The sequence below is a fragment of the Mchenga conophoros genome, linkage group LG6 (genome assembly GCF_057382185.1).
Source record: "Mchenga conophoros isolate Kocher_MC1m ecotype Shallow Benthic linkage group LG6, M_conophoros_male_GT1.1, whole genome shotgun sequence".
NCBI classification, from domain to species: Eukaryota; Metazoa; Chordata; class Actinopteri; order Cichliformes; family Cichlidae; genus Mchenga; species Mchenga conophoros.
The window spans coordinates 43448574-43467450 of record NC_140531.1 but is presented as its reverse complement, the minus strand read 5'-3'; the positions used below and the strand labels follow the sequence as shown (position 1 = coordinate 43467450).

The 18877-nt window shown below is 46.4% G+C and overlaps 3 protein-coding genes across 7 annotated transcripts; 1 reads left to right on the top strand and 2 right to left on the bottom strand.

Moving 5' to 3' along the window:
* Positions 1 to 149: 149 nt before the first annotated feature.
* mrps28 (mitochondrial ribosomal protein S28) lies at positions 150 to 1151 on the bottom strand. Its single transcript, XM_085278321.1, has one exon. It carries the CDS (start codon positions 1001 to 1003, stop codon positions 482 to 484), a length of 522 nt encoding a protein of 173 aa, XP_085134447.1. The 5' UTR covers positions 1004 to 1151; the 3' UTR covers positions 150 to 481.
* A 33-nt stretch (positions 1152 to 1184) lies between these two features.
* LOC146573441 (splicing regulator SDE2-like) lies at positions 1185 to 9821 on the top strand. Of its 2 annotated transcripts, none has more exons than XM_085278320.1 (8): positions 1185 to 1765; positions 3870 to 3972; positions 4047 to 4158; positions 5579 to 5748; positions 5827 to 5956; positions 6560 to 6688; positions 6769 to 6943; positions 9385 to 9821. In XM_085278320.1, the coding sequence occupies exons 1-8, from the start codon at positions 1661 to 1663 to the stop codon at positions 9589 to 9591; spliced, it is 1131 nt and encodes a 376-aa protein (XP_085134446.1). In that variant the 5' UTR covers positions 1185 to 1660; the 3' UTR covers positions 9592 to 9821. The 2 variants fall into 2 exon arrangements, with proteins under 2 accessions (XP_085134446.1, XP_085134445.1); XM_085278319.1 differs by having other exon boundaries at positions 9382 to 9821.
* On the bottom strand, positions 9673 to 18392 carry mtif2 (mitochondrial translational initiation factor 2). Of its 4 annotated transcripts, none has more exons than XM_085278316.1 (14): positions 18102 to 18392; positions 17200 to 17380; positions 16950 to 17073; positions 13467 to 13638; positions 13218 to 13378; positions 12793 to 12969; positions 12516 to 12655; positions 12193 to 12317; positions 11903 to 12107; positions 11282 to 11534; positions 11073 to 11210; positions 10667 to 10831; positions 10130 to 10270; positions 9673 to 10053 (listed from the first exon to the last, which is right to left on the bottom strand). In XM_085278316.1, exons 2-14 carry the CDS (start codon positions 17356 to 17358, stop codon positions 9884 to 9886), a joined length of 2130 nt encoding a protein of 709 aa, XP_085134442.1. In that variant the 5' UTR covers positions 17359 to 17380; positions 18102 to 18392; the 3' UTR covers positions 9673 to 9883. The 4 variants fall into 4 exon arrangements, with proteins under 4 accessions (XP_085134442.1, XP_085134440.1, XP_085134439.1 ...); XM_085278314.1 differs by having other exon boundaries at positions 18139 to 18392; XM_085278313.1 differs by having other exon boundaries at positions 18259 to 18389.
* Between the last annotated feature and the right edge of the window lie 485 nt (positions 18393 to 18877).

Sequence of the window (18877 nt, the reverse complement as noted above, 5' to 3'; positions counted from 1 at the left end):
TCGTTGTGTCTGTTTCTCTGAGCTTCGCCTCGTTTCCTGTGTGAGGAGCTGCTGATGCTGCTCTTCCCCGACCTGAAGCTTTATCAGCTGACCTTTAACCTGCCATCTCACCTCAGTATTGCAGCTGTGTGAAACCGAGAGGAGTGAGCTGAACGTCGATCACACATTTATTTATTGCAGACATAAAGAAAACAGCTGCAATGATTTTTCCATGACAGACTTTTACAAACACACTGCATGTTATGACATCACAGTTCCGTGATTGGTTAGTTTCAGTGTTGATGATAACGAACAGTGACAGCAGCCATCAGCTCCAGCAATGTCACGTGACCGGGGTCAGGGGTCATTCAGCACAGTCAAACGTCACGTGATAAGAAAATCTGTTTAATTCAGTCCTTGTTTCGGGCCCTGCTGAGCCTCGGTGCGCACACGAACAACCAGAGTCCTCCACCCGTGGGCCACAGTCCACCTCGTTCCAGCCTCAGTCCCGGATCTGGTGCTCCCGTCCGTCCAGCGGGCCCAGCAGCACTGCCTGGGCCTCCAGCAGCGTGGTGTCGGTGCTGGCTCCCAGGAAGCGGGCGGTGAGCTCCATGTCCTGCAGCCGCAGACGGACCCTGGAGCCCGGTTGCAGGCCGTCGGCCCCGGCCGGCCGCTGACACACGCAGTGGAACTTCCCACCGAAGTCGATGTAGAGGTCGTCGCGGACCACCCGGAACACCCTGCCCACCACCACCGCGTCCTTGGCTGGGCCCATCTGGATCAGCGGGGACCGACGAAGCAGCGCAGCGAAGCTGAGCTCCGGATCCAAAGAGGAGGCCTTCGGCCCGGCCGCGTTGCTCTGTGTCTCCCGCCGGAGCACCTCCTGGTGGTCGAAGGCGGCGGAGAACCCGGAGATCGGGCTCTCGGCGGGGCCCGAGTCCGAGCTGAAGGAGTTCCGGAGGAACCGGGGGGAGAGCCGGACCCGATACCGGAGCCCCGACACGACCCTGCACAGCGCCGCCATGTTTACCGCACAACCGGAAGTTCTGTCTCCGCGCACTTCCTGTGAAGGCTGTAGAGGCAAAAGCGTCACGTGGTCCTCCAAAAAGCACTAAGTAGACTTTTATTTTCTACCCAACATTTTACACTTAAGTATACAGTGAGGTCAAATATCTTCCTCCTGGATCAAAGGTGCAAACTGTGAACAAAATAATGAACAAATTCAAATATGTAGCTATACAGAAATAAGTTAAACTAAGAATCAGTCCAACAGTGTTGTGCTTGAATAAAAGTAGAATAAGAAATAGAAAAGAATGAGAATAAATAAATACAATAGTGCAAAACTGAATTTTGCATGCTTTATAAATGAAACCAGACAAGATTTTAAAACCATAAAACATTCCCATGATGTAAAAGCAGTTCAAACTATAAACGTTCTGCTTGTTTGACCTCTCGCTTGTGTCTTTTACCTAATGCATGAAACTGAGACCATGAATCACATTATTAGCTCACTAATTCGAATTGTTGTGGTGGCGTTACGTGGGCTCAGTGCACTCCGGATCAGCAGGTGGCGCTGTATATCATTGTACATCTGTACAGTAACAATGACGCGCGTTTTAAGTCAGAGAAGAAAAACTCAGCCAGTAAGAAGCGGAAGAGCTGCGCATGAGCGTTGTGCAACATGGAGGTGTCGGTGAGCGCTTTGGGCCGCAGAGGTTCTACCTGCGTGTTTCCGGTCGGTTCTGTGGTCAGGCACGTCCTGGACCGGCTCGTGCCGCTTCCGGAGGTGAGGCTGAGACGAATTATCCGGGATAACCAGGGTTAGCGTGAGTTAGCCCGGGTTAGGCGGTTTAAATGCACTCCGGGTATCAGTGTTAGCAGCTGCGCTAACGTTAGCATATAAAGTGTTTTGATGCATGCTTAATCTTCCAGGTAAGCACATCCCGCTCATCTGGACGTAGCGTCACTCATGTGAAAAAGTCACCTGGAAAAGTGACGAAACGTTCCTCCCACTGAAACCGCTACGTCCAGGTGAACAGAATCAACCTGTCGGCGGTTAGCATATAAGCTATAAGGCTAAACTCGGCATTAACCTGTCCCAAACGAGGTCAGCACTGACAGTAACCTCAGGTTATATCCAGAGGAGGCCGAAGCAATCACGAGTTTAACCCTTTCACACATAGTGGTCACTACAGTGGACAGCTATTCAAAGGCCGTTTCCGTGTATTTGTGTCAGTGTTGATGGTGTACTTGCACATAAACAATATACACGGTGTGTATTGTTTATTCGTTTGTCAAATTCTTAAGTTAAAATGTTGTCCACTGAACCTCTTTGAAAAGTACATGTTTAAAAAATGAAGTTCAAAAATCATTTTTTCATTCCTAACGATGAATAAAAATCCTGATTGAGTTTGTCATAATTCATGCATGAAAGGGTGAATCACTTTTAGGGCTGCCACGATTAGTCGACTAGTCACGATTACGTCGACTATCAAAATCGTCGACGACTTTGAAGCTTTGTAAGATCCCAAAAGACGCAGGAATAAGTAGCAGGATTTAAGAGTGTAATAACGGATTGAAACAGAAGATGGTAGCACTGCATGTACAAGGATGCCAGCTGCCGTTAAACCCCGAAGAAGAAGAAGCTGTGTCCCAGAATTCATAGCGCACCCCAGCTCAGTTTCCAACAATGGCGGCAGCTAGTTAGTTTTAATATTACTCTTATTTCTGTGAAGGTTCTCAGTCATCCAGGTCATCGTAGTCAAAGGAGCTTGCAAAGAAAAGCGTCTGGACTTCTTTAAGTTGCTTGAAGACGTTTCACCTCTCATCCGAGAAGCTTCTTCAGTTCTAAGGTCAAATGGTGGAGAGTCCCAGATATAAACCTAGTGGGAGTGACCCCCCACAGAGGGACAAAAGGACCCCCTGATGATCCTCTAATCGCCTGAGCCACACCTTGGCTCAGGCGATTACTCTTATTATTCTTTCTGGGTCACAAAATAAACGTTTAACATATTTTCAGGCGAGAATGTAGCTGTGTAAACCTCAAATATCTGCTCAGTTTATCAAGACACCGCATATTTTCAAAAGCGCTCCGACGTTTTCAGAGACATCTGTTACCCACTAGCTCGATAGCTAGCCGGGGGCTAGGCTAACTAGAGCCGTGAGAACACCGGACTCCCGGCAAATCGTTTTCAAACCCACCGCCGTCTTTCGCTACTCAGGTTAAACATGATATATGAGTCACTTAGATAAATTAAAAATGTTATTGTTTGGCTTATTTTAGTATTTTATTTGTTCCTGAGTAAATCGGTTTGGCTGAGATTAAAGTTATAGTTTTTACACAGCTGAATAAACATCAAGCAGACAGCTGATCATCAGAAGTGTGAGATGCTCGAGAATTTACTCCGGTGTCCTGTTATATTTTAGATAGCAAGGAGTTTATTAAACTTCACCGAAACAATCTGCAAATTTCATTCAAATGTAATAAACTTGTCTTGTCTTTATTTTTAGTTAGCACAGACCTTAAACAGTTAAAGCTGTAAGCTAATGATAGTTATATAAGAGCAGATGCTGCTGGTGCAATAAGCTGTAGTTTTACATCCAATGGATGATCCGATTAGTCGACTAGTCGCAAAAATAATCGGTGACTAGTCGACTATCTAATTGTTTGTGGCAGCCCTAATCATTTTGACTTAAATCCGTAAAATCAGAGCCTCAGGATCAGCCCTGTTATGACGTACTTCCTGCCAGCTCTTATTCATTGAATTATTTATTTAGATTTATTCCAGATTAAATAAACTGGAGGTGTGTTTACGGGAGGTTAAGGTCGCGGCTTCAGGGGATGTGAAGATGATCGAAGGGTTCATCTCAGCGAGTTTTCATGTTTCCAGGATTTCTACGTCACCAGAGATGGGCGCCGGGCACACCTGGACGATCCTCTGGAGCATGGAGCCGTCTATCATCTGGAGCTCCGCCTCCTTGGAGGGAAAGGAGGTCAGTAAACGGAAAGTAGCTTCCAGTTTTCCTGTTGCAGAAGAGCTGAAGGAAACTTGTGAAATGTGTTTTAGGGTTCGGTTCAATGCTGCGCGCGCTCGGCGCTCAGATTGAAAAGACGACCAATCGAGAGGCCTGCAGGGACCTCAGTGGGCGGAGACTCAGAGACGTCAACCACGAGAAAGAGTGAGACAAACACACAGGAGCTGAAATGTTTAGATCAGACAGGAAGTGTTATTACTCTGTAGTCTTTAAAGTAGGGCTGGGTTTTGATTATCGATTAAAATAAATTCTAGCATGGATAACGTAAAATCGATTCATTAAAATCCTGAATCGATTTATAAATAAAAATTTATTTTACCCGAAACGCCAGAATCTCAGGTTAAACCTCACAAAACTTCAACAACCACCAAACGGCTAAAACAGAGGCTAAACTCAAAGTGCGGACCCGCCGACGGGTCAGAATTAAGGAGATGTCGCCTTTCTCACCCGGCGGCACGGACACGGTCGGGGCTGAAAGCCGACAGCTCGCTGATGCTGATGTTTCGGCGGCTCCGCGCTTTGTGTTTACGCCCTTTTTGCACAGATTCTGAAGCTGCAGGTTTTTATCTCTCCAAACAACAACAAAAATCAGTTTTCTTCATTATTCGTTGTTTTTTCCTTTTACTTACTTTTGAAAACAAAGTCTCATTTCTGCTGTTCAATGATGAACATATAGTTACTTTTACACAAAGGCATCTGCTGTGATGCTCACAAGCTTTCTTTTTATCGATATAAACATATGGAAATGTACTGATGCATCATCTGAATTATAATATTTCTGACTGTCTGAGGCAAAATTTCCCAGATTCAAATCGTGGATCGAATCGATTCGGGACCTTGTGAATCTGAATTGAATCAGTTCTAGAAATCAGTGACGATACCCGGCCCTACTTTAAAGGTCTTCCAGTAAAATCTGTGGTAAATGTAATGAAAGTCTCACCAGCAGGTGGCAGCGTTCAGCCAGAAGGCTCAATAATGTCTGTTTGCACGTTTTAGTTTCCCCACCTCAGCGTGGAGACACCTGTGCAAACACCTCTCCTGTCACACTTTGCTCCGCTTCCTGCTCTGGTTTGCTGTCACGTTGGCAGTAAACGTATTGAGATGTTTGGAGCCAGTTTAACAGATTTGATGATGATGATGATGATGATGATGATGATAATAATAATAATAATACGATTTGATGGCTGCACATAAAACATGAGAACAGAAACACTTTGAATGTTATTTATACAGCAGTGTCCAAGGTGTTGTCCAGGTGAGCGCACTTAAATTTCAAGTGTCTGAAAACGAGCTTTAAAACACCAGAAAAACTCTGAAAGGTGAATTTTCTACAGTTGATGTAAAATATTCAGGTTAATTATTGATGATGATTCACCTCAAACATCTGCTCTGCAGCAGCTGCTGCTGTAAGCTCAAAGCACTGTGATGTTGGGCCAGCAACACACCTGTCAAACAATCTATCCCACCGTCGAGGTCACTTCCTCCTGCAGTTTGTGGGTAGAGTCTGATTGTGAGCGGCCGGTGCTCACTGCAGTGACATGTCTGTTCTTCTGTGGTGCGGCAGGATGGCGGACTGGCTGAAGAAGCAAGCGGAGCGCGAGGCAGAGAAGGAGCAGCGGCGTCTGGAGCGCTTGCAGAGGAAGCTCAATGAGCCCAAACACCAGTTCACCGACGCAGAGTACCAGCAGCAGTGCCACGACCTGTCCGAGCGACTCGAGGACTCTGTGCTCAGAGGTTGGCCGCGCTGCACAGCTCGCATGGTGAGAGCGCGAGGTTGCACGTGTTTGACGCCAGGTGTGTTTCCTGTTGCAGGTCTGCAGGCTTCCTCCAGCAGCCAGGTGAAGGTGGACGACATGTGCGGCGCCAAGAGGCTGAACTGTGATCAGAGTGAGCAGCCTGCGAAGAAGAAGACGAAGACAGCAGGAGGAGGGGGGTGCTTCTGGTGAGTCGTTAATGACAGGAAGAGTTGAACATGGCAGCTGTTACGCGATCACTCAGACAGGGAACGACAAGCACGCCGCCGGCGGCTCTGAGCTACAGCGAGCTTCTGAAAGGCAAATTATTCTCAATTATTGTCCTTGTCGAGACGGCAGGTCGTTCGCTGTGCGAGCAACATCACACCCTGACAAATAAAAACATGAGGTCAGCAGCCAGGGAGGTTCTGATTGGCTGAAACCCAACCGATGAAACCAGTTGAATCCTGTGAGGTCACGCTTGGTGAAAAACAGTTAAGTGGGGTGTCAGTGATTTCTGGTGAATCCATCAACTCAGCGGGCACTGTGATGTCAACAGGTTTCCTGGCGCCCGCTGACATCACAGCGTCTTTTATCAGCAGCTCCAGTGACCTCACCGACCACCAGCACAGATTCGTGTGTTCTGAGTTCAGCTGAAGCGCTCGCAGCTCGTCTCTGATGGTCAGCGTCCGTTTACGTGAGCTTCTGTCGGCTGTATTTGGTTGGAACTGCATCGTCTGTTACCTAGCAACAAAATGTGGGAAGCTGAGAAGGTTCAGAGTGAAACTGACTGATCATGCTTGTGCTCACAGGACGGGGCTGGAGGAGATGGACGAGCTGATGAGCTCAGATGATGACGAGGCTCCGTCCACATCCAGCAGTGAAACTGCTGCTGCCATCGTTACCATGACAACACGAAGAGAGGCAGAGGAGGGTAGCAGGTAAAGCCCAAAGAGCGCCAGGGACCAGATCCACCGTCATTTAACGATGTCTGAAAGAGTCTTCTTTCATCCTCAAACAGTGGAAGCACCAGAACCACACAGATCCCCAAGGAGACCTCCAGAGACCAGACTGGGACACCGTCAGAGGACCGGGACTCTGAGAAGACCTCCAGAGACCAGACTGGGACACCGTCAGAGGACCAGAACCATCCTGGTCCGTCCAAACCATCACAATCAAGCGAGCCGTCTCAACAGGTGTGTACCCGATGAATAAAGTCTGAAATTTTCAGGGTTAAAGTTTCTGATGAGACGTTTAAGGTTAATTTTAAAGTCTGAATTATGTCATCGCTGAGCTGTGGAGGTTTTCTTACTGCTGCAGCATTTTGGATCTGCTGAAGGTTTTTATGGAGTTTCTAATTTTGGAGCTAAATGGAAGAACGCAGTCTTACATATTTGTTTAATATGTGCGTTGAAGGACATGTCCTGGTCAAAAATGACTCCAAGGTTCCTCACAGCATTACTGGAGGCCAAGGTAATGCCATCCAGAGTAAGAATCTGCTTAGATACCATATTTCTAAGATTAATAATAACTAACTATTGAATGCAGAGAGGTCTATTAACACATAGTGAATGAAGAGGAAACAGCCAATACATCATGGGAATCCCCCAGCAGCCTACACTTATTGTAGCATAAGCAAGGGAGGATTCAGGGTCACCTGATCCAGCCCTAACTATCAGGATCAGGAAGAAAAAAAAGTGGACAGTGACCGCACAGAGAGGACGCCAATGTTCACATGGTGGAGAGGAGTGAAAGAAGCATCTATGTCCACGTCTTCAAGCTTCAAGCTAAAGAAGCTCAGACACTTTTCTTTCCAAGCTCCTTAGAATAACATAACATGACCTCCTCAGCACCTACCTGTTATAAAAGTCCATCAGCTGGACCTGAGACCTCCATGAAATCTGACCAGCAACTTTAACCAGGTTAGCAAGTCTGGTCTCATTGGTTAAAGACAAATTACCATAACCAAGCAATTAGGGCTGTGCGATATGACCAAAATCTCATATCCCGATATAAGACGTCTATCGTCCCGATAACGATATAAATCACACAAATGTAACTTTTTCTGTAAAGTCTGTGAATCTCGGGCAGCTCAACTTGCGTGAAGTGTTTCCAGCTGGGCGTCGTGTAGCTGGAGTCGAGTGTTTTAACCGATGCATGAAACGATGCATTTTTAGACATAAGTTGTAACGGCGCCGTTTTCTTTCTGAGTATTTATTACACGGCGTGCTGCGGGGAAAAGCCTGTTCTAACGTTTGAGTCTACGGTTTATTTTTTAGCACCTGACGGCTCTTTTTTTGCTTCTCATTCAGTTTATTTTGAAAAGTCTCAATGGGATCTTGAGCTTTATTGTGAAAGGTTTATGTGGAACATAAACAAGCGGACACGCGATGGTCTTATCATCATTGTTGCTAACAACAACGCATAAAAACAGGCGCTTGTCCGTCCGTGGTGGTTATATTAAATATAAGAGAAAGAGAACTTTAAGAAATGAATAATAACTATAGTGACATCAGAACATGAAAAAATATTGTTGTAAACAGTCTATTTTGCGACACCACAAAACAAACGATAGCGTAAAATGAAACGATAGACGTTTTTATATCGTCATCCGATATATATCGTTATATCAAACAGCCCTACAAGCAATGATACAAAACATTAAAACTGATTCAACAAAACTTTATAAAAAAGGGTCATCATTTCACATGAAATGTTCAACACTCCTTAAAAAGTACAGCTTTGTTGGACTTTTTTTCACTGTGGAATCAAAATGTGACTCAAAGAACAGAGCCTTATCAAGGACAACCCCCAAATTCTTACAACTATCCACCAGTTCAATGGCAGCAGTCTCAGTGCAGGATGGGGGATGGCTTCCTGAAGTCAATAACCATGTCCTTAGTTTCAAAGGTGTTGATCTTTAAGAATAACTGATCACACCAAGAACCAAACTCATCCACAACATCGTACGTCGTAGTCTAAGGAGCTCGGAAAGAAAAGCATCCAGACTGCTATCTTTTATGGCGTGGTCTGCTGGGGCGGCAGCATCTCTGCTGGGGACAGGAAGAGACTGAACAGGCTGATCCGAAGGGCCAGCTCTGTTCTAGGATGCCCTCTGGACCCAGTGGAGGTGGTGAGTGACAGGAGAACGGCGGCTAAGCTGTCATCCCTGATGGACAACATCTCCCACCCCATGCAGCAGACTGTGACAGCACTGAGCAGCTCCTTCAGTGGGAGACTGCGGCACCCACGGTGTGGGACGGAGAGATTTCGCAGGTCTTTCCTCCCCACTGCTGTCAGACTCCATAATAAAGACTTTAACTGATCAAGCACACACATCCACACATGTGCAATAATACTAAGTGCAATAATCCTTTCTGTCATCGTTGTATTTTTACTCAGTTGTATATAGTATTTGTATTCTATTTTTATCTTATTGTATATTTTATTTTATTCTACTGTATATAGTATTTTATTTTATTCTATTCTGTACAGCTGTGTACTGTATTTATTCTTATTGTATTCTAATTTTTGCCTCATAACTTTTGCACTGTCCACTTCCTGCTGTGACAAAACAAATTTCCCACATGTGGGACTAATAAAGGTTATCTTATCTTATCTTGTTGTTCTTCAGCAGCTGGATTTGCTCTCGGTGGCGTCTGTCGAGCAGCTGGAGTCTCTGGGTTTGGACGTCTTGAAAAAAGAACTGATGTCTCGTGGGTTGAAGTGTGGGGGAACGCCGTCGGAGCGCGCTGCTCGACTCTTCGCCATCAGAGGACTGAGTGCAGATGAGATCGACCCGCTGCTGCTCGCCAAACCGACAAAGCCCAAGAAGAAGAAATGAGATGGAACGCTGAAAGCGGAGTGTTCAGCGTTCCGTCGAGTGCGAGAATATTAATCACAGACAACATTTACTCTTTCCTGATGAGCTTCCTGATTGGTTCAGACAATCACACGTATATTTTATTAGAAGTTCTGTCCAGTCAGAAAGCAGGATGTTCACACACGTCTGTGCTTCAGTTTGAATTTAACCACTTCCTGTTCAGTTTTCAATAAACGTCTGAAACTAAACATCAGGTTCATCTGTGTCTGAGAGTCTGTGATAGAAGCGCTGCGCAGCAGTGCATGATGGGAGTTCAGAAGCCGGGGTCCCAGGAAGTGACCTGCGGCGCCGCCACCTCCTCAAAGCACACGACGATATCACCGGCTCTGAAGTCGACGTCGCCGTCAGCCGATAGGCCGCACTCCATGCCCGCCCTCACCGTCTGCACGTCATCTTTGTGGTGCCTCAGTGCTGCCAGAGAACCTGCGGGAACATCAGGAGAACGTTAGAACAACACGGTCCAGTCCTGCTGCTTGACCCCAGCTCCGGTCTCACTCACCCTCCCACACGGTGTCCCGGCCTCGGATCAACCTGAACCTGAACCGTCGGTCCAGCTGACCTTTCTGAACCCGACAGCCGGCCACGGGAACCTTCTTCTTTCCCACGGTGACGTCAAACATGGCGACGACCGACGCCTCACCTGCACCGGGGGGAACAGGATATGTGTGACTGACATCACAGGTTCATCTTCCTCTGACATGTGACCTAAGGGGGTGTGGCTAGAAACAAAATGAACATATGCAGATCTTGCCTCTGCTCCGCACTCTGAGCGTGCTCACATTGCTTCTGTTTTCCTCATTAAATGAGCTCTGAGCGTCACGTGCTCCAATCAGATGATGATGATTTAAAACAACGGTAGAAGCGTCAGATGGAGACGCGTTTACCTGGTGGCCGTAAGGCGGTAAAATTAAGATGCTGATGCTACCTGTTACCATGGTGATTTAGCAGGGATGAAACGCTGACTTTGATCTCACTGATACGCCTCCGCTCCACCTGAGCTCAGCTGTGGTCACATGACCGTGTGGTGCCGACTCACCTGTGATGTTCTCTGAGACGAGTGGTGGGAGTTTGGCGCTGAGCTCCTCCTTCAGCTGATCTACCAGCTTGTAGATGACGCTGTGCAGGCGCAGCGGGATGCCTTTCCTCGCTGCCAGCTGCTCGATGCCACGGCTCGCCGCCACGTTAAAGCCATAGATGGAGCCTGATGGCGAGACGCAGCCAGTCAGGACAGTCCACACGATGTTTGAAGGTGGAGCAGGAGATTTATTATTTATTTTAAACTCAGGTACCCTGTGATGCATTCATAGACACTCTGTAAGAAGGCGTTCTCTGCTCTCAGCTTTAATCCCATCATGAAATCACACTAAACCAGCCGGCGGTCAGAAGAATCTGCTGCACACAAAATGAATAAAAACATCTGGAATGGCGTCCTTTGCTCGTACCTCCAAACATTTCGGCCATGTTGACGTCGTTCTCAGAGATGTCTCCTATGCCGAAATGGACCACCTCGAGCTCGCACTGCTGAGCGTCGTAGCTGTCCAGGATGTTCAGGATGGCCTCCACCGAGCCATCCACGTCACCTGGGTCAACGGTTGTTCAGTTAGTGACATCACAGTGGGCGGAGCCTGTTTGAAGCTGGCTCAGTGCGTACCTTTGATGATGAGCGGCAGGCTGAGCTGGTCGCTTTGCATCCTCTCGCTGGGCCTCGTGGCGAAGCGGGTCTTGTTGGCCCGGTAAAGCGCCACCTTCCTCTGCCTCCAGCTCAGGTGGGACAGCCCCTCCCTCTCCCTGCGGTACTCCTCCAGGTGGAGCTTCTGCTTCTGCTCGATCGCGCTCTGCTCCTCCTGCAGTTTCCGCTGCTCCTCATCGTGACTTCTCCACTCCACCACCTCCCGCGCTCGCTGCTGCAGGAGCCAAAGGAGGAAAGCTTTTATTGTGGAAGGGACTGACAGGAAATGGTCATCTCTGACCCACGAAGGAAACCAACCACCAACAATCCAGTCTGGATTTTTATTTAAATTTCCCAAAATTTAAAACCAGAGCAAAAAACAACGAAGAGCAAAGTTTGCAAAGAGGAGGCAGAAAACGAACATCGCAGCGAAATGTTCTGAAGAGATTTTTAACGCAAACTTAATATTTCTCCTTTTTTCTTGTAGGCGAAGCATCCGCTGAGATGAACACAACCTCTGTCGATTTATTGTTTAATAAAACATTTATTCTATTTCATGTGAAGTGATTTCATTTGGGCGGACCCGGTTTATATCCCACTCACCTCAGACTCCACCTCCAGGATGGTCTCTCCAGCTGACGGCAGCTCCTTCCAGCCAACCACCTCCACCGCAGTACTCGGCCCCGCCTCCCTCACAGCACAGCCGTTCTCATCAAACAGGAAGCGAACTTTAGCCCAGGATTTCCCAGCAACCAGCACGCAGCCTCTCTTTAGCGTCCCCTGCTGGACGATGGCTGTCGTGACCGGGCTGGGAAGACCAAACTGGTCACACTGGGCCTGTTTGACTCTTTCATGTTTCCAGTAAACCAGAGTTAGCACTGTGAAGGACTTACCCTTTGCCTTTGTCGGTCCTGCTCTCGATGACGAGTCCCTCCACGGGGCCGGTAGGCTCCGCCTTTAGCTCCAACACCTCTGCCAAAGCTACTGTGGCCTCAGTCAGAGCCAGAAGGTTATCACCCTGACAACGTCATCAATGACATCATTGGTCTACAGCAACAACAGGTCGACTGTAATGATCTCATATTTTAAGGAAGCCATATTAACTGCTTTCATTACTTTACCTTTAACCTGTCTGTTGTACTAACTGACCAATAGGAATGTTCTTTGTGCATTGCATTGTGGGAAAACAACGCGATGTGTTGTTTGATGAGTTCACCTTCAGAGCAGAGATGTGAATCGCCTGAACGTCTCCCCCGAACTCCTCGCAAACAACGTCGTGAGCGAGCAGCTCCTGCTTCACCCTCTGAGGGTCGGCGTGAGGCTTGTCACACTTATTCACCGCCACGATCACGGGGACTGAAACACGGACGAACAGTAGAATCAGCAGTAGAAGAGCATAAAAACAAAATGAATAGAAATCCAGTAAAAGCAGTAGAAACGGGGCGACGCTTCGCTCTGAGCCCTCGGCTGCGACTGTCAGGTGGAGCTCCCACCTTTGGCTCTCCTGGCATGCTCGATGGACTCCACCGTCTGGTTCATGACGCCATCATCAGCTGCCACCACCAGAACGACGATGTCGGTGGCGTTGGCTCCACGGGCTCTCATGGAGGAGAAGGCGGCGTGGCCCGGCGTGTCGAGGAAGGTGATCTTCTCACCTGTCGGCAGCTGGACTGGAAGAAAAGATCCGAGAGCGGGAACGAAGCTTCAGGAAAAAGTTTACTGTCTGTAAACGAGCACAAACCTGCAAACGCTGCTTATTAAAACAACATTCAATAATCGATCAGCAGAGTCTGGTGACAGATTTTATGATTTAATTACATTTTCTTCTGTTTGCTCTTAAAGTTTGTCTTTAAAAAAAAATCTTGTTTCGTTTCCTGTCGTTGGGTGTTTTTAAATAAAGTTTAGAGCGTGCTGTTACCCAGGAAAGCCCCGATGTGCTGCGTGATGCCTCCGGCCTCTGTGGAGACGATTTGGCTCTTCCTCAGGCTGTCCAGCAGCGTCGTCTTACCGTGGTCCACGTGACCCATGATGGTGACCACCGGGGGCCGTGGCACCAGGAGGGTGGGATCAGCAGGCGGTCTGTGAAGGTTGTAGGTAACGGAGAACCTTATTTTGTTACAAACCACTGTGACGAGTTACATACACGTGATCAGAGACTTCTTGTCACCTCCTGCAGGCGTCCCTGTTGGGTCGCTCTCTGCTCGCGCTCAGTTTGGCCCATCTGAACTTCATCCCTGACCGTGTCACCACCTCTTTAATCCATCGTTCCTCCAGAACCGTGTCCTTTTCCAGAGAGTCCAGATGCACCGACGTGTTCAGCAGAGCCTCCAGCACGTGGTCTGAGATTCAAATAGACCTTTATTTAAAACAGCTTCCAGCCACAGACAGTTTAAAACATCGACGTCACTCCAGGGTCGGACAAGTAGGCGCACGAGGAGGAGCCTTAAACCGGCATTCTGTCTAATGGCCACCAGGTGGCGGTAAACTCTTGGTCCGTTTTTTGGAACCAAGACAACGAAGGTCAAACGCTCATCTTGTATGGAACGCCAGGACTGCCATAATGAATTAATTAAATACACCATTAAATAATTAATTAAATGTGTCAATAATTAATTAAAATTGGAATTAATTAATTAAATAAATAGTTATGACACATTTAATTAATTAATTATTGACACATTTAATTAATTAATTATTGACACATTTCATTAATTATTGACACATTTCATTAATTATTGACACATTTCATTAATTATTTAATGATATATTTATTTATTTCATTTTGGCAGTCTTGGCGCCTGGCTCTCATCATGAAATAATTTTATCTGTCAGCCTCACCCATCAAACTCAGGGGGCGGGGTTAACGCTGATCGAGTCAAAACCATTGCTTTGGCCTGGTGGCCATTGTTTCTAGCACACAACAACCGGCATGTGGAAGCTAACAGAACTGAGCTTTGAAAAACCCTGTTTGTGTGTCACCAAATACCGTTTTAATATTTTTTTAGCCGAGAATGTAGTGGTTTAATCTTCATGTGTCTGGTCGGTTTGTCAAGATACAGCCTCTTTGCAAAAGTGTTTCGATGATTTCGGAGACGTCTGCCCAGTCTCACGGCAAAGCGTGGGATAGACCCGCTCGCCTCGCAAGCAATCCCACCGACAAAGCGCAGGCCCCGGTACACAGCTGTAGTAACCCCCGCTGACTTCTTTTACTGAGGTTATATTTATCGGTGTTTTATTTCCTGAAGTTCTTATGTGTCCTACGTGTTTCAGTCTGAATTATAACTAACATTAAAAACATGTTTAAGGAGGAGAGAGAGCAAATAAATCTGTTTACTGAACAAAAACCCAAAGATCAGATGTTAATCAGCGTGACCTGTGTATAAACACATAAAAGAGATAACGTTGGTGTTTCCGTCATGTAGTAACTGCTGGCTTTAACTGTACAAAGGTTGTTCCACACTATGAAACACATACAGACTTCATGATGTTCGGCTAATATTTTTATTGTGAATATTAATCATGCTGACCTCGCTCTGTACACCACGCAGCAAGGTCAGCATGTCCACGATATCCTCAGCTCCATGAGTTAACACAAAGTTTCCCAGCTGACTATCTAACTGCCAACTATTCCAGAGACGTGAAAATATACAGCATAAAGAAAAGTGTAAGAGACTCAGCAGCAGATTAGAATAACAGTTATACATTTAATAAATCACCAAATGAATCCAAGAAACAAGCAAACCTGAGTTTGTGTTCCCTCAGCTGCAGACTCGCTGCTGTTTAAATGTTTGAAAAGGAAGATTAGATATAAAAAACATAGACTCAGTCTGCCTTCACATTTGATATGAGGCCAGCACGTATAGTGGCCTCAGCAGGCTATTACTGAAATACACGTGCTATATCATAAACTATGATATAAACAGGGAGGTCCTATTAACAGGTTTAGTTTTAAAGGACACCTTCCTGCCTTTAGTCTCATTCATGAGCAGTATTAGTTTTCTTCTAACATCCAGAAGTCTGCACAATGTGTTTCATAGTTTGTAACAAGCCTTTGACAGGTAAACATAACATGACCGAAAAAGCAAAAAAAAAGAAAAAAAAAGAGAGAGAGAGAGAGAGAGTGTTGACATAAGAAGAGAAAATTCTCTCAATTATGGAGACAGACAAATGGTTCATTTATGTTTGATGTGTGTTTATTCCTCCCTAAATATCGTCGGTGAAGTTCGCCATGCACGTCAGGTTTTCCTGCGCATTTTTATACCTCTGCCAACAGAGAGAGAAAAAAAATCACATTCTAACAGACAGCTGGTGCTTAGAATACAGTTGAATAACTATTAAAAAACAGATGATATTTAGATGATAGTTCAGTCTAACACATGTGCCAGTGAACCATTAAACGTCTGTGAAACTATGCAGTTATGAAACGTAACTTTAACCTCAGCCAAACCGATTTGCTCAGTTGTAAATAAAACAGCGAAGTAAACGTGACCCGACAGACAGAACCTGAGTGAATGAAGTCCAGCGTTTAACCACTGAGAGCTAAAACTCAGCAGAGGTTTGAAAGCTGTGTGCCGGTGATTGGACATCAGCCGCTGATAAAGCTGTTCGCCTATAAAGTGCTCTGTAAGGAAACGAGCTCCAGCAGCTCTGCGCTCGGGGAAAACACTATATTTACTTATCTTGTGCAGAAAAATGCGCTGACATTGCGTTATATCGAGCACCGGCTGCCCAGTTAAACTGTGACTATCACCAGGTAACGTGGGCGTGTTTCTTGAATTAGCAGCAGGTGTTAAACAGCTGACAGATGAGGAAGAGGAGGATGCATGCAGGTAAACTGAGGGTCTGCTGAGCTGATCGCTGGTTTCGTGAGAAAAATGTCAGCTCGTTCTTTATGTTACAGAAGCACAGAGACACAAGACCAGGCGGAAAGAGACGATCGTTCGGTGAAAATGAGAATCTGCGAATGCAACATGTGGAACACGGAGAGTGGAATATGTAAACAAACCGGTTAACGTAACCCCCTCGGTGCACTCTGCATGCTAACTGTTAGCAGAGCTAGTGAAATCTCTGAAAACATCTGAGCACTTTTGCAAACATGTTCTATGTTGACAACCTGACCAGACGTACGTCGCGACATTCGCGGCTAAAACACTGTTAAAAGTGTAGCTGGTGACAGAAAAACGGGGTATTTTAAAACTACACCACCACCATTGCTGCTTGTGATTTGATCTGCATTCTGGGATAACTGGCTGCCCCAAGTCTACACAAGCAATCGATTATCTAGGATCGACCTGTTTTGACTTACTTTGCACGGCAACCAATCAAATGTTAGAGAAGCTGCATGGGCAGCGTTAACCCCGCCCCCTGAGTTTGATGGGTGAGGCTGACAGATGATGAGAGCCAGGCACCAGGACTGCCAAAATGAAATAAATAAATATATCATTAAATAATTAATTAAATGTGTCAATAATTAATTAATTACATGTGTCATAACTATTTATTTAATTAATTAATTCCAATTTTAATTAATTATTGCCACATTTAATTAATTCATTATGGCAGTCCTGGCGTTCCATAATCTTGACGCTTCAGCGACCAATGGGAGACATCAAATAGCTCCACCCACCTGTATACTGTCTATCATCCTTACCGAAGTCTCTGTTCATGGCTTCAGCGAGTGCAGCCGCCGTCATCCCCTGTCGGATCTCAACTTCCTGTTTGTCCACTTTGGGTTTGACCTTCTGGGTCTTCTGCTCTTTCTTCTGACCTTTGACCTGCAGTTAAAAATTATCTTTATTATGACATGCTTCATTTTTTTCACTAAAATTTTATTTGTACAGACGAAGGAACTGTAATGTTGCGTCTTTGTTAATGAACATCATCAGGAGGAAGAAACTCACATGTTTGAAGGCGAACTTCCTGTTCGGTTGGCAGGTGAGGAGAAAGTCGGCGCTCCCGGCACGGCAGAATACGGCCGGAAACGGGAAGTTGCTGAACAGAGCTGGGTCTGCGTGCACCAGCCGCCGGGTACCCCGCATCACCGCAGACATCACACTCATAGCTGCAGAGGGACAGGTGAGCCTAACGTGCGAGAGAGCAAACATCTGCAGGTAAAACGTCATCATCATCATCATCGGGAGGCGGTCTCACTGAGACCAGCCATCGATCCTTTCACTCAGGAGTGTGTCTGTTCCTCTCTGTCGCCCTCACAGCCCACAAACTCTGCAGGTAATATACCCGCACACATCCTGACAAGCAGCAGCCAATCAGGCGAGTGTCTGACACACACTGTTTGGGGTATATACAGTTCTATATCTAATATCCTCAGCTGACAGTTTTAAAATACCCACCCTCCACGTGTGGTTGTCCAGTCCTCTGCCTGAAGCAGCAGCATATGAAGTTTACATATTAAACATGCTGGATGCAGGTGGTGGACTACATCTATGCCGAATTAACCCGAGTGCTCTAACACATCAGGAACACATGTTTACATTTTGTTCTAAAACATCTCGGCACCACAAATCGTAAAAATGTGTCTTTTGTAAATGAAGTTTGGAGCAGAGTTTACGGACTGACACCGGAGGACTCAGGAGGATAGGTTCGTTAATTCGGGCGCCGAATGTGAAAGTGAGACTTAAAAATTCAAACCGATAACGAAGAATCATCGATCCGTGAAAAACATAACAGCTGTTAAACAGCAGTGTTGGTGTAGCTCGGCTGAACTTCCGGCCTGCAGAGGAAGACGCTGATTAAAGAAACGTTTAATCAGAGCCGAACGTGAAAACTGAACCGAGCAGCTCACCTAAAGCCTCAGGTGTCGTTCGTTCACGTGACATTACCTCGCAGGGTTTCTGAGTGACGCTTGGCTCTGCCTGACGTCAAAACCGGAGGACTCTACGTCGGAACTACGGTCAACTCAACCCAGCAGCAGAGCGTCAGAGAAGGGAGCGTCACGGTACCTCAGCAACCCCGACATCCGCCTCCGGTCGTTCTGGTTTTCTCTCTTCGCGCTGTCCACTCAGCTCATCGTGAAAAAGTCCTGCGACAGGGAGCCGCCATGACAGCCAGCACACACACCGGAAGCACTTTGGCGCCTTCTGTTAGGTTTGCGTGTTGCTGCCCTCCACAGGTCAGGCAGGTGAACGGAGACAAGGATCAGGACAGCTGCAGACTCACATGTGTCTGCGTTACTATAATAAGACTAACTCACCTGGTGTGCTCTCAGTCAGTTATTCAGGTTATTGTACTCGGCCCTGAAAAGCCTAGAAATATGGTATCTAAGCAGATTCTTACTCTGGATGGCATTACCTTGGCCTCCAGTAACACTGTGAGGAACCTTGGAGTCATGTTTGACCAGGACATGTCCTTCAACGCACATATTAAACAAATATGTAAGACTGCTTTCTTCCATTTGTGCAACATCTCTAAAGTTAGAAACATCCTGTCTCAGAGTGACGCTGAAAAACTAGTTCATGCATTTATTACTTCCAGGCTGGACGACTGTAATTCATTATTATCAGGAAGTCCTAAAAACTCCCTGAAAAGCCTTCAGCTGATCCAAAATGCTGCAGCAAGAGT